Here is a 14,335-nt window from a genome sequence, read left to right on the forward strand (position 1 = left end):
GCCATTGCCACTTCCAGCACTATTACAACACAGGGAGAAACCTGCTTCTGCATTTTACTCACATAGCTTGTTCTGTGAATTCTATTTGGGTGTAGTTCAGTAATTTCATTTCCTTTCAATCAGCTGGCTAAAATAAAAAACAATAACAACCATGAATCCTATTAGCCATAAAAATATGTAATGCTAATGACGTTGTGTATCTGTTCTCTGGATGCTTTGTGCAATAGTTCGACTGTTTATGGTCAATATATTTCTTTGTCACAGTATTTCCTGTCAATGTAGCTGAAAAATAGATGTAGTCTAGGAAAGCAACGCCTCCCTCTCTTTAGTGACTTCTGTTGTGTAACAGTAGGGCTGTATGGGAGGGTACATGATGTATATCAAGTTTATATTTTTGGATGCAGGTGTTTGCCTACTTCATGCCAGCTGTGAATGCCAAGAACAACATTTGGCTGAAATGACAGCTCCCATTCTCTCTCTTTCCCAGATCCAATGTGGCCAGCAAAAGAAGATGAGTACAATACTCATGTCCCCAAAAGGCACTGCAGTCCCCTAGTTGATCTTGCAAAACTCCACTTGCTAAATTGTCAGACAAGCTTCTTTGTGCTTCCTGCCATGCGGTGCCTCCCTCTTGGGAAGAGCTTCCCTAAATATCCACCAAGCCACCTCACTGGCATCCTGCATCGCCCTCCTTTTCCAAGAAGCATACAAAAAAACCCTGACAACGGTCAGGCTGCTGGTATGCTAAGCGAGCCCACTGTCCATCATGCTGACCTGTATTGTCTTTTTGTTTCCTTGCACTCCCCCGTCTGTCTGTGTCCATCTGTTGTCTCTTGTCTTACACTTGGATTAAGTCTTTTTGTTCTGTGTTTATACAGTACTTAGCACAATGGGGTCCTGGTCCATGACTGGGCCTCCTCAGTGCTACCACAATGTAGAGTAATAAATGTAGTTAGATGTTCAGCTCCGTGTGTTTACTCTGTGTGCCGTCCCAGCTCTGCACAGGTAGCTGGCACAGCAGACCTCGAGTGAACGGCCCAATGACCACAAGATCCATCAAGGTGCAAAGGCCCTTGGTCGGGTTTATGGTTAACGAAGCACGGTCCTAGCTCCCCTGATCAATGTCTATAGATACACTAGCCCCTGCACGCCCGTGGCAACGCACCAGTTCAGTGAATGGCGGGACTTCCCATTTCCCCCTCGGCTAGCCAAAGACTCTCCCTCCGAGACTCCATTTTATATATCAATGCAAACAAGTTACATATTGCCCTGCTGATGTAGTTAGGTGCCACCCATCACCTTTTACATGTTGGTTCGATCAAAACATCTCTATCCATGATGCTGTCATCCTGACCTTATATTTCGAATGGGTCAGCGTGTTCCTGTTCTCTTTAGGGAATGTGCTGGTATTGAGGTGTTCTGGTACCACCCTACTGGAATGTGCTTGCATGAGTGCTCTGTGCCTAGCACCTCTTCGGAATGTGTGTTTCTGCAATATCAGCCCTGTTCTTCCCAGATTCTGTGAACAGGTCCTGTCTAGCTCACAGCCTGACTTTGATCACTACTTTAGCTCAGGCCTCAGGCCTTATTCCAAACCTCTGATACAAGGGCTTATGTCTCCGGCTCTCTTCCCACTACATTCCTCCACTTTTTGTCTTTTTATGGGGAGGATGTTCACCCATTGTCCTGGAAAAGCATAATGCATGGACTGAAGGTGACCCATTGGACTAAACACTGTTATGTGGTCACCTTACACATTCATGCCTCATCTGTCCTGTAATTTACACATTCCCTCGTACGACTGATAGATTTTATTTTTTAGTTGTTTTTAGTTCCTTATGGTGGACCTGGGAATGTTAGGCCCAGGACCATGACTGATGTGTGGGATTTAGAGTTGTTTTTTGATAACTTTTGGGCGACATGAGGAGGCCTTTCTACTTAGTTGGTGATTGATGAGAAGGGCTTTGGTCACTATTACAAGTGTATTGTGCTTATACTTTATAGAGTAGTACAGGTGTATAGATGGATATATATGAGGGATTACATGATTATTTTCTTGAATAGATGAATACCAGACATGTTCCCTATAAGCCCTGCTAGAAGGAAAAGGTGGGGAGAACTAATGCATCAGGCTTTAAAGAGTCCCTTGCAGGTTGCTGCGCTTGCAGGTGGATTTTATGGGGCCATTGCTCACCTGTTGTGGTGCATGGCTTCAGTAAATGGGTAGAGGCATTTCCCACCAGGAAAGAAGATAGCCCTGCAGCTGCTAAAATGCTGATGCTAGAAGTATTCCCCAGATGAGGACTGCCACACAGTACTGATTCTGATCATGGACCTGCATTCATTGGGAAAGGATTCCGGACCATGGATACATGGGCTGCTATTCCCTTACCTTTGCACATTCCCTACCATCCTCAAGCTGGAAGGCAGGTGGAAAGTATGAACACGTCTCTTAAAATTGAATTATCCAAAGTGTGCAATGAACTGGGAACAAATTGGGATATGGTGTTCCCATGGGTTCATATGAGAATCTGGAGCCGTCCAAATCGCATGACAGGACTTAGCCCTTCTGACGTGCTCTTTGCCTGTCTGGAAAAACTTGCTATACCCCCCAGATTACTGAAAGCAATGGCAACACCAATCTGGATAAACCATCTTAAACACTGGTTGGGTACGGCCCAAGGGTCTGCTGCAGCAAACCCAGCTGCAGAACAGCAAAAAATGAATCAAGATGAAAACAGTGATATTAAGCAATGGCAAATTGGAAGCCAAGTAATGGTTAAAAGTGACCAGCACCTATTGTCATGTTTCCCCATTTTCTTTTTTAAAATTCATATGGGTCCCCCCTTGCTGGCAATTCATCGGGTCCAAATTTAATCAAACTCTGTGGGGATTTGCAGAGTAGGTATTAAGGGGTTCCCTACCTCATAGTTTTCTGCCATGTTAGATCGCGATTCCTACAGAGGGCAGCTCGTTTACTTAACAGATCAGCGGTTGGGGTCCCCAGTGTAGTTAGATGTTTGGCTGCATGTGTTTCCTCCATACGCCATCCCAGCTCTGCACAGGTAGCTGGCACAGCAAATCTCAATGAACCACTCAATGACCACAAGGTCCATCAAGGTGCGAAGGCATTTGGTCAGGTTTATTGTCAAGGAAGCACGGTCCTAGCTCCCTGGATCAATGTCTACAGTTCTATTAGCACATGTATGCCCGTGACAATGGACGCAGCTCAGTGAATGCCAGGTGGCTTTACCTTCCCGGGAGTCCTGTCAGCCCCCCTCTTCAAGTCCAATAGGCCTTGGTTCAAACCAGGTGTACAAGATAGGTGCCTGACATCAGACCATCTATCCTCTCCTCCACCAGACTGCCAGGTCCTTTACTGTAGGGCCCAGGGCTGGCAGGGATGTGATCAAGCTGCACACACTGCGAGACAGGTCAGAGCAGTGCTCACAGCTGGAGAGGAGCAGGAAACCTGCTGCAGCCTGCCTGGAGAGATGGCCAGAAAAGTTAGGTGCTGAGAGAAGTTCAGGACAAGAGTAGGAGCCGGGGGAAGAGTAGCACGATCGAAGTCTGTGAGGGTCTGGGAAAGCAATACAGTACAGTGGTTGGTGGACCATAAAGAGCCTGACATGGTGGAGAGGCGAGTGGAAGGGCTGATGTCAGGATAAGTACCTTGCACATCTGGTGAGAAATGGCTTTACTGTACTGAGATCCCCTGGGGCCCATTGGGCCTGCTGCTGCACTTTTCCCAGGCCCAGTAACTCCTGGCTGCAGGCCTGGAGACTAAGCAGTTCTGTGCCATCTATACTGTGTGAGGCGTTTTATTCCCCTCTCTTGCTTTTCTTGCCTTACAGATCAGCCTTTGCCCAAAATAGCTTATGTCCAAATAAATCTGTTAGTCTTTAGGTGCCACCGGACTCCTTGTTGTTTTTGTGGATACAGACTAACACAGTTACCCCTCTGATAGATTAGCCTTTGTGTGCCTGGGGCACCCCTGGTGATTTTCCATTGAGCAGGTTGGGTGGCTGCCAGGTACACTCTCGCACACAAACTTTGGAAAGACATCCCCCTTTTCTCTCTTCACTTATAATCCCTGTATTCTCCTCCTATGGCTGCTGTTTATCCACCCTTGAGCACAGTATTGTGAACGCGCCACTGTAAACATTATCTAAGGTCCTTCCTTTCCATTGCCTGCGGCTCCACCAGATGCGTAGCAGCAGTTCCATGACATCCTCGGCCCACCTGTTGTTTCCTCCCATAAAGAAGGCCAACACCCAAACTTCCAAACAACATTCAGTGGGGGTTGGTTTGGGGACTCAGGGTGGCATTTCCAGGGCCCGTTGTTTTCAATGGGATTGGTGCTCCTCAACCACTTAGGCACTTTTGAAACTCCCACCCTAAGAAGAAATTTTTAAGTTTCGTTCTGCGTGTTTCAATGAAGCTTTGTGTCTTGCTGTCTAAGTCTGACTTGGTTACTGGTATGTGTCAGAGATCAAACTTTTCAAATGTAGGCACCTAAAGCTAGGGACCCACCTCCCTGGTTAGGTACCCACATTAAAAATGGCCTGATTTTTCAGACCGCTCCCACTGATGTCAATGGGAACTGGGCATATTCAGCTCCTCTGAAAATCAAACTCTTATACAGGTGCCTAAGGTGAGAAACCTGCCTGTGATAATATTGGCCTCTAACATCTAACAGACCTGTGTACTGGTTTATTTGCCCTCTGTAGGTTGAAACACAAATTACAGACACTGCGAGGATGACTCTCACCCCTCCAAGAACACAACGTCTTGCCCAGCCGAAGATTCAGAAGAATACTTTGTGTTACGACCGGGGAAGTCCCGAGTCCATGATCCGTCCAGTAAGGCAATGGGGCTGCAGCTCCTTGGTGTGGAGGGCCTTCTTCTCATTGATGGGCTGTCATTGGTCTCCCTTAGATGACAAAAGCAGACAATGCTTATGCATTCAGTGTATAAAAAACAGCTTCAGGCTTCACAAGCCAGTATCCTCCTCCCTGCCCGCAGAGAACCGCTGGGCAATGGTTCTGGTGCAATCCCGGGTCAGGCTGGATCCCGGGCGCCTGGCACATGGTGCTCAGATACCCTGAAGATGTGCAAGGCATGAACACGAGGCAGCCGGATAGATGGCAGGTGGGTGGGTAGGTAAGAGATAGACAGGCTGGAGGAGAGCGGGCACTGCACAGATCCTCTCATTCTCCTCCATGCATAAGGGCCCAGAGAAGCTGCTCTAGCCATTAGGCTGAAGTAGCTGCTGCAGAACAGGCCTGCAGCCAGTCTGTAGCCTGGGACAAGGATTCTTTCTCCCACCCATGCATTTGTCTGGCACCTGACGTGGTGCTCAGGCTGGCACTGCACTTGGCACTTACCCCAGGAGAAAAAGGAGCAGCAGTACAGATCCATTTGAAGCTTGTCCCGTTTATGGGAAGAGGGAGATGCAGTGGTTAAGATGGAGAGTGCACCATGCAGGGCAGCGAAGGTGATGCATGGAATGAAAGTGCTTTGGCATAGGATAGCCTGACAAGCCAGGGTGATCTAGTCCAGGGGTTCTCAAACTGGGGGTCATGACCCCTCAGGGGGTCATGGTGGGTCGCAAGCTGTTAGTCTCCACCCCAAACCCCACTTTACATACAGCGTTTGTAATAGTGTTAAATATTTGTAAAGTGTTTTTAATTTATGGGGGGGGGGGGTCACACTCAGGCTTGCTGTGTGAAAGGCGTCCCCAGTACAAAAGATGAGAACCACTGCTATGTGATCTTGGGCAAGTCACCTCCCTTCTCTGTGCCTCAGTTTCTCCTCCCTCCCCTGTCCACGTAGACTATAAAAGTTCTCTCACTGCGTATGTGCCGTGCCCAGCACAGCAAGGCCTGATGGCTGTGGGCACCCCTGTAATACTAAAGATAAGACCAACGGTGCTAGGAGCTTGGACAAAAGAGAATCAAGTCCAGGGCCAGGGTGTTAGTGGTTGGGATGATGAGGAAAGGGCGGATTTCAGAGCTACTGATGGGAAAGAACCAGCTGTGAGAGGGAAATGAAGGAGAGGAATTCCCTCAACTCCAGACCCTGCCCTGGTCCATTCCACAGACTCAGACTTCAGTCTCTAACAACCCTTGGCTAGCTGAGATCCTGCAGTGAGACTAGTCTTGGGAATGGTTCTTTCCCCTCACCCCTAACCCCCTCCCGCACCCCAACTCCCTGCCCCAGCCTGGTGAAAGTGAGTGAGGGTGGGGGAGAGCAAGTGACGGACGGAGGGGGGATGGAGTGAGCGAGGCGGGGCCTCAGACAAGGGAGGGAGGGACAGGGTAGGGGCAGGGTAAGGGTGTTTGGGTTTGTGTGATTAGACAGTTGGCAACCCTATCGTGCTGTGACGAGGGGATTGGTAGCGGGACAGGCAGCTAGGGGAGCTGGCGAGCTCTGATAGGGATACTTTAGCTCTCTGGTGGGTGTCAGGCATCTCCACTCTGCCCACCTCTGTTCAGTGTCTGTGTGAGGAGCCAGTGGGAGGGTCAGTGCAGAGCTGTGTCTGCAGTACCTTCAGTATGCCGAAGGGTCAAGCGACCCTCCCCAGCATCTAGTGCCCCCAGTAGCCGGCCTGGGCAGGGCCAGAGCCTCTCCTCTTCCAGCCACGCTGCCCTCCTGGGACGCTGCCCAGGCTCCGCTCCTGGGGGCTCCGGCTCACTCAGCCACGGTCCCCAGAAGCGGAGCCTGGGCAGGGGGCAGCCTGCCGGGCACTCTCCCAGTGGCTCTGGGGCCTGGCTGCCAAGATCAGTTGAACCTGCCAGGGGGAGCTGGCGCAGTGGGAGGACAAGGCCCCCCCCACCCCCACCCCGGTAATGGTGGACGAGGAGTGGGCAGGGGCCCTGGGGTGGGGTGGGGAGGAGTCACGTGGGGAATTCAACTGCCCCCCTTTAGCTGGTGCCCCTTTTGGTGTCCCTACCACGAGTCGCCTTGATGCATCCAGCATTATAACGGGGCCATGTAGCCCAGGCCAGAGAGTACGGTGGCATGTTTCTCTCCTGGTCTGGGCAGGACTGGCCATGAGGTTCATTCTTGCTGAGACTGAGCCTATGATGGCAGGTTGGGGGAAGCAGTGCAGGTTTAGCAAAGGCACTGTCAGCCCCTCTGATTGAGGGGATGGGTGCAGCATTTGTCACTTGGGTGTATAACTTAGTAGGCTTGGTAGACTCCCAGCCGCTTCCCTAGGATCAAATAACAGCAGTGGCCAGGCGGTGTCTGGGCAGGAGGCTCCAGCCTTTTCTCTTGTCTGTGGACTTTGCTACCGTGATCCATGCCTTTGTCACATCTCGCCTGCTCTGCTGGGCTGCATTGGGTACAAATCCCTTTGGGAACAGAAGGGTTTATGAAGTGGGGTCTCCTGACAGGAGAGTATGGCACTGGGCTGCAGATTGGCACTGGCTGCCCCATGGCTTCCTAACATTCAGCCCAGCACTTCACGGCAGAACGCTCCTTCGGCTTGAATCTAACAGCTGTACTTTCAGGACAGAACTCTTCCTGTGGTTCCTCTCACAGGTATCTAGGTCTGCCCAGCAAGCAGTAGCAAATGTTCGGACACTAGAGTTGGCTAAAGCAAAAGCGGTGTCACCTGAGTATCTGCCTGCCCGTGACACTGAACGGCCAGTGACAAAGGCAGCAAAGCACGCAGTGACTACACCTAGGATTGAGGAACTGTCCCAGCCGTGCAAAAGGTATGTGCTCACCAAAGGGGCTCGCTAAAAGGAGAGGTGAGAGCACTTTTCTTTGTCGTCGTTCCTGTGTCTCACCAGCTGGGTCTATGGCCATTTCGTACAGAATATGGAAATGTATTAAGCAGAATTAGTTCTTGTAGAAACCCAAAAGCTAGTTTTGCTGTTAAACAGCTGCCATTCCACCCCAGAGATGTTTGCATGTTAGTATTGGAAGAAGCAACTCGTGAATTGGACTGTTTATATAGTTGAAAAGTGCTTTTAAATTTTTTGAGATGGCAGAGCTGGGAAAACCACTCTGGATTATGAATTTAGCACATTAGTTAGTAAATATGTTAAGACAAGTAAGGCTAATGTATCATACAATGCTCTTTGTTCATTTATGTAGCCTTTGTCACCTGTCTGGAGTGGCTCACAACTGTGAGTGCCAAGTATCAGAGGGGTAGCCGTGTTAGTCTGAATCTGTAAAAAGCAACAGAGGGTCCTGTGGCACCTTTAAGACTTACAGAAGTATTGGGAGCATAAGCTTTCGTGGGTAAGAACCTCACTTCTTCAGATGCAAGTAATGGAAATTTCCAGAGGCAGGTATAAATCAGTATGGAGATAACGAGGTTAGTTCAATCAGGGAGGGTGAGGTGCTCTGCTAGCAGTTGAGGTGTGAACACCAAGGGAGGAGAAACTGCTTCTGTAGTTGGCTAGCCATTCACAGTCTTTGTTTAATCCTGATCTGATGGTGTCAAATTTGCAAATGAACTGGAGCTCAGCAGTTTCTCTTTGGAGTCTGGTTCTGAAGTTTTTTTGCTGTAAGATGGCTACCTTAACATCTGCTATTGTGTGGCCAGGGAGGTTGAAGTGTTCTCCTACAGGTTTTTGTATATTGCCATTCCTGATATCTGACTTGTGTCCATTTATCCTCTTGCATAGTGACTGTCCAGTTTGGCCAATGTACATAGCAGAGGGGCATTGCTGGCACATGATGGCATATATAACATTGGTGGACGTGCAGGTGAATGAGCCGGTGATGTTGTAGCTGATCTGGTTAGGTCCTGTGATGGTGTTGCTGGTGTAGATATGTGGGCAGAGTTGGCATCGAGGTTTGTTGCATGGGTTGGTTCCTGAGTTAGAGTTGTTATGGTGTGGTGTGTGGTTGCTGGTGAGAATATGCTTAAGGTTGGCGGGTTGTCTGTGGGCAAGGACTGGCCTGCCTCCCAAGGTCTGTGAAAGTGAGGGATCATTGTCCAGGATGGGTTGTAGATCACTGATGATGCATTGGAGAGGTTTAAGCTGAGGACTGTAGGTGATGGCCAGTGGAGTTCTGTTGGTTTCTTTTTTGGGCCTGTCTTGAAGCAGGAGGCTTCTGGGTACATGTCTGGCTCTGTTGATTTGTTTCTTTATTTCCTTGTGTGGGTATCGTAGTTTTGAGAATGCTTGGTGAAGATCTTGTAGGTGTTGGTCTCTGTCTGAGGGGTTGGAGCAGATGCGGTTGTACAGCGCTTGGCTGTAGACGATGGATCGTGTGGTGTGTCCGGGGTGGAAGCTGGAGGCATGAAGGTAGGCGTAGCGGTCGGTGGGTTTTTGGTATAGGGTGGTGTTAACGTGGCCATCGCTTATTTGTACTGTGGTGTCTAGGAAGTGGACCTCTTGTGTAGATTGGTCCAGGCTGAGGTTGATGGTGGGGTGGAAGCAATATATACCTCTAGACCAGTGGCACAGCTATGGGCACCCGCATGGCCCCACAATATGCCAACATTTTTATGGCTGACCTGGAACAACGCTTCCTCAGCTCTCGTCCACTCACGCCCCTTCTCTACCTACGCTATATTGATGACATCTTCATCATCTGGACCCATGGGAAGGAGACCTTGGAAGAATTCCACCATGATTTCAACAGCTTCCACCCCACCATCAACCTCAACCCCTAGGTCCTTTTCTGCAGAATTGCTGCCTCGGTCCCTAGTCTCTAGCAGTGCATGGGATTCTTCCGTCCTAAGTGTGGCAATATATCACCACCTATTACAAAATGTTCTGTGAGCTATTTTGCAAAAATAATGAAATTTTAGTACTATGGGACCTTTCAATGACACCTGCTATTAAATCTTGGCTGAGAGATGTGGAGAGGTCACCAGTGATTTGTGCAGAGTGTAAGGGGTGCAGTTTGAAGGTCTCCTGAAAACAAGCTCTTATTGTTAGTAGCTGTAGATTTAGAACTTAGGCTCCAATTGTTAAAACTGAGGGAGTCTTCAGAAATCACCGTGCCACAATTCATACTCCTAACCCATTCTTCTTCTCTGTTCCAGGCCCACTGCGAACCTTGCTCAGTTTGATCCAGATGCCTTTTTAGTAAAGGAGTCTGCTAAGAAGGCAGTTTGCTCCAGCAGGCTTCAAAAACTAGCACGCCCTATTGAGCGCTGAACCCCTTGGCTCTTAAGTTCATTAAATCCTTAGAAGATTCATGGCTGTCTCGTCTGCTGTCCCCATCCCCAGTGTGTTTGATTACATGTTGTAGACCAGGGATCTCAAACTCAATTTACCTTAGGGCCAGTGCCAGTCCTCAAATCCTCCCAGCGGGCCAATGTCACTCACGCCACCCAGAACCCACCCCCCAAAAACTCCACCCCCCACCTGCCTAAGGCTCTTGGACGGAGTTTGGGTGGGGGAGGAGGTCTGGGGTAGGGGTTTGGGGTGCAGGCTCTGGGATGGAGTTTGGGGGCAGAGGGTGTGTGGGAAGGGGGTGCAGGCTCCAGAAGGGAGTTTGGGGGCGGAAGGGGGTGTGTGGGAAGGGGTTGCAGGCTCTGGAAGGGGGTCGGGGGTGCGGCGCTTACCTGGGACTCCAAGGCAGGCCGGGGGACCTCCGTGCGCTTCTTCCCCTAGGCACTGCCCCCACAGCATCCCATTGGCCACTGGGCTGCAGGGAGGGGCTGGCAGCCACTGGAGCGAGCAGACAGACGCTGCTCAGCTCTGCTGCGCTGCTGGGACCCCTGAGGAGAGAGCACCCGGGGGTGACAGGTGGGGCCAAGGGAGAGACCCAGGCCCAAAACTCCTGGGCCACATTGGGGAAACTCGCGGGCCGGGAGTTTGAGACCCCTGTTGTAGATAGACTGTATGCTTGGGGGAGTTTGAATAAAGAAGAGGTGGGCGATCTAGGCAAAAGCCCTCCAGTGATTCAACTGCTGCTGCCTTTAAATACGTTGTGTTTCTACCCAAGTTCTCAATTAAAAATGTGTCCAAAAATAAAAAAAACTCAGAGTATCTCTTTGCACTATTAGGGCTGGGTCATACTCCCCATGCCCTGAGTTCCTTTGCTTCGGAGTGGCGCTCTATGAGAGGATTTCTTCCATGAGTGCTATAGCCCATCCAACTCCACATTTTTTATACTCACATTGCCCTTATATAACATGTTTTAGTTTCATCTTCATGGGTGGGCCCAGAACCACCATGGTCTGCAAAGACATGCCATTCGCTTCGCTGGGAGGCACCTACAACCCAATGCAGAAATCCTTTCTCATGGTTTTCGTAAGCGATTTCCAGTCGGGGTGAATTTTTTTTGGCAAATAGTTTATTCACCAAAAAATGCAGTTTCAGGTTCACTGAAACTATTTGCAAATTTGGGTTGAACTCAGTGAATAGTTTTGGCTGGAAAAAAAAAGGAAAACATATTCTGAAAATACTGAAGTGAAACATTTTGATTTTTTGTTTCAAAATGATGATTTGTTTAAAAATTTAGCTAGATTTAGCTAATTTCCCCCGAAGTGTAAAAAGCTCCCAAAATGAAATGAAATATTCTATTTTGAGTTGAACTAAATGTTTTTTGTTTAACCCAAAATAAAAAAATATATTTTTCTTTTAGGGTGAGAAATATTGAAAAATTGTCATTTTGGGTTTACCCGAAACAAAACGTTTTTCTGTTTGTTTTTTTTCAGTTTGGCCACGGAACTGAAAAATTAATTATTCAACCAGCTCTATTCTCCATACCTTTGTGAAACAGTTAATTCATGCTTAGGATAGATTTACACTTGGATTACTTTGTAAATGAAGGATATTATTTGTATATTGCTACTGTAACAGATGAAAGGCATGTGTATATGCTCAAGTGTAATCTGTTCTTTGCTTTATGGACTCAAATCCCATATGGAATGCCAATAGGTGTGGAAGAGCACATATTTAGGGAACATAAGAATAGCAATACTGGGTCAGACCAAAGGTCCATCTAGCCCAGTATCCTGTCTTCTGACAGTGGCCAATGCCAGGTGCCCCAGAGGGAATGAACAGAACAGGTAATCACCAAGTGATCCATCTCCTGTCGCCCATTGCCAGCTTCTGCCAAACAGAGGCTACGGCCACCATCGCTGTCCATCCTGGCTAATAGCCATTGATAATAGCACCCCTTAGCGATGCAGTTATTAAAGGGGGTACTAGTAAAGAGGATAGGAAAGAAGCTGATAAAGTACAGGTAGAAGGAACAGTCAAATGTAAAAGCGTCCCATTTAAATATGAGCTGTGAAGGAAAGCAACTGAATATTGACAAAATGTATAAGTGCTTATATACAAATGTTAGACGTCTAAATACTAGAGTGAACTGGCGTGCCTGGCAATAAATGAGCATGTTGATATAACAGGCATAACAGAAACTCGGTAGGATGATGATAATCAATAGGACGTGGTAATACCATAGTATAACATATATAGGAATGACAGAGTAGTTTGTGCTCGTGGGGGAGTGGCACACTGTGGGTATGTCTACACTAGGTCGAATTTATAGAAGCCGGTTTTATAGATATCGGTTTTATACAATCGATTGTGTGTGTCCCCACATAAAATGCTCTAAGTGCATGAAGCTGGCGGACCACGTCCACAGTACCGAGGCTAGCATCGACTTCCGGAGCATTGCACTGTGGGTAACTATCCCACAGTTCCCGCAGTCTCCGCCGCCCATTGGAATTCTGGGTTGAGATCCCAATGCCTGATGATGCAAAACAGTGTCGCAGGGGGTTCTGGGTACATGCCGTCAGGCCCCTCCCTCTCCGTCAGAGCAACGGCAGACAATCAATTCGTGCCTTTTTATCTGGGTTACCTGTGCAGACAACATACCACGGCAAACATGGAGCCCGCTCAGCTCAGCTCACCGTCACCATCGGCTATCTGGGTGCCGGCAGACGTGGGGCTGCATTGCTACACAGCAGCAGCCCCTTGCCTTTTGGCAGTAGACGGTGTACTAAGACTGATATCCGTCATCGTCGTATTCCAGTTCAATCAGAGGCACCTGGGCAGACATGCTTTGTCTCCTGGAGACTCAGTCCTGCCGGCAGTCCTATGAACCGTCTTGACAATGATGGCTAGCAGTCGTAGTACAGTATCTTCTGCCAAGCACCCAGAAGATGCCGAGGGCTATCAGTCATGCTGCATCGTCTGCTGCCAGCTTAAGATGTAAAAAATAGATGTATTCATTTGCTTCCCCCTCCCTCCGTGAAATCAACGGCCTGCTAAACCCAGGGTTTTGAGTTCAATCTTTGGAGGGCCATTCTGTGTGACAGTTGTTTGTGTTTCTCCCTGATGCACAGCCACCTTTCTTGATTTTAATTCCCTGTACCTGTACGCCATGTCGTCAGTCGCCCCTCCCTCCCTCCGACAGTTTCGCACCTTTTTTCAGACCAGATGCCACAGCACTGGGATCATGGAGCCCGCTCAGATCACCGCGGCAATTATGAGCACTATGAACACCACGCGCATTGTCCTGGAATATATGTAGAGCCAGAACATGCCAAAGCAAAACCAGGACCAGCTGAGGAGGCGATTGCAGCGCAGTGACGAGAGTGATGAGGAAATTGACATGGACACAGCCCTCACACAAGGTACGGGCCCCAGCAATGTGCAAATCATGGTGTCACTGGGGCAGGTTCATGGCGTGGAACGCCGATTCTGGGCCCGGGAAACAAGCACAGACTGGTGGGACCGCATCGTGTTGCAGGTCTGGGACGATTCCCAGTGGCTGCGAAACTTTCGCATGCGTAAGGGCACTTTCATGGAACTTTGTGACTTGCTTTCCCCTGCCCTGAAGCTCCAGAATACCAGGATGAGAGCAGCCCTCACAGTTGAGAAGCGAGTGGCGATAGCCCTGTGGAAGCTTGCAACACCAGACAGCTACCGGTCAGTCGGGAATCAATTTGGAGTGGGCAAATCTACTGTGGGGGCTGCTGTGATCCAAGTTGCCAGGGCAATCAAAGACCTGCTGATATCAAGGGTAGTGACTCTGGGAAACGTGCAGGCCATAGTGGATGGCTTTGCTGCAATGGGATTCCCAAACTGTGGTGGGGCGATAGACCAAACCCATATCCCTATCTTGGCAGCGGAGCACCAAGCCACCGAGTACATAAACCGCAAGGGGTACTTTTCAATGCTGCTGCAAGCCCTGGTGGATCACAAGGGACGTTTCACCAACATCAACGTGGGATGGCCAGGAAAGGTACATGATGCTCGCGTCTTCAGGCACTCTGGCCTGTTTCGAAAGCTGGAGGAAGGGACTTTCTTCCCGAACCAGAAAATAGGCATTTCAACATCCCCAACGATTATCGTGATCCTTGGGGACCCAGCCTACCCCTTAATGCCATGGCTCATGA

At 49.1% G+C, this 14,335-nt stretch overlaps 1 protein-coding gene across 1 annotated transcript in view; it reads left to right on the forward strand.

Moving 5' to 3' along the window:
- THEGL (theg spermatid protein like) overlaps window positions 1-10,331 on the forward strand; it is a 53,074-nt gene extending 42,743 nt beyond the window's left edge. Inside the window, exons 7-9 of the mRNA XM_054031004.1 lie at window positions 4,731-4,862; window positions 7,549-7,724; window positions 10,019-10,331. Coding sequence (XP_053886979.1) covers window positions 4,731-4,862; window positions 7,549-7,724; window positions 10,019-10,133 — 423 coding nt within the window. The 3' untranslated portion in view covers window positions 10,134-10,331. The remainder of the gene's footprint in view (window positions 1-4,730; window positions 4,863-7,548; window positions 7,725-10,018) is intronic.
- Window positions 10,332-14,335: the final 4,004 nt, after the last annotated feature.

This window comes from Malaclemys terrapin, chromosome 5 (assembly GCF_027887155.1).
Source record: "Malaclemys terrapin pileata isolate rMalTer1 chromosome 5, rMalTer1.hap1, whole genome shotgun sequence".
Taxonomy (NCBI): domain Eukaryota; kingdom Metazoa; phylum Chordata; order Testudines; family Emydidae; genus Malaclemys; species Malaclemys terrapin.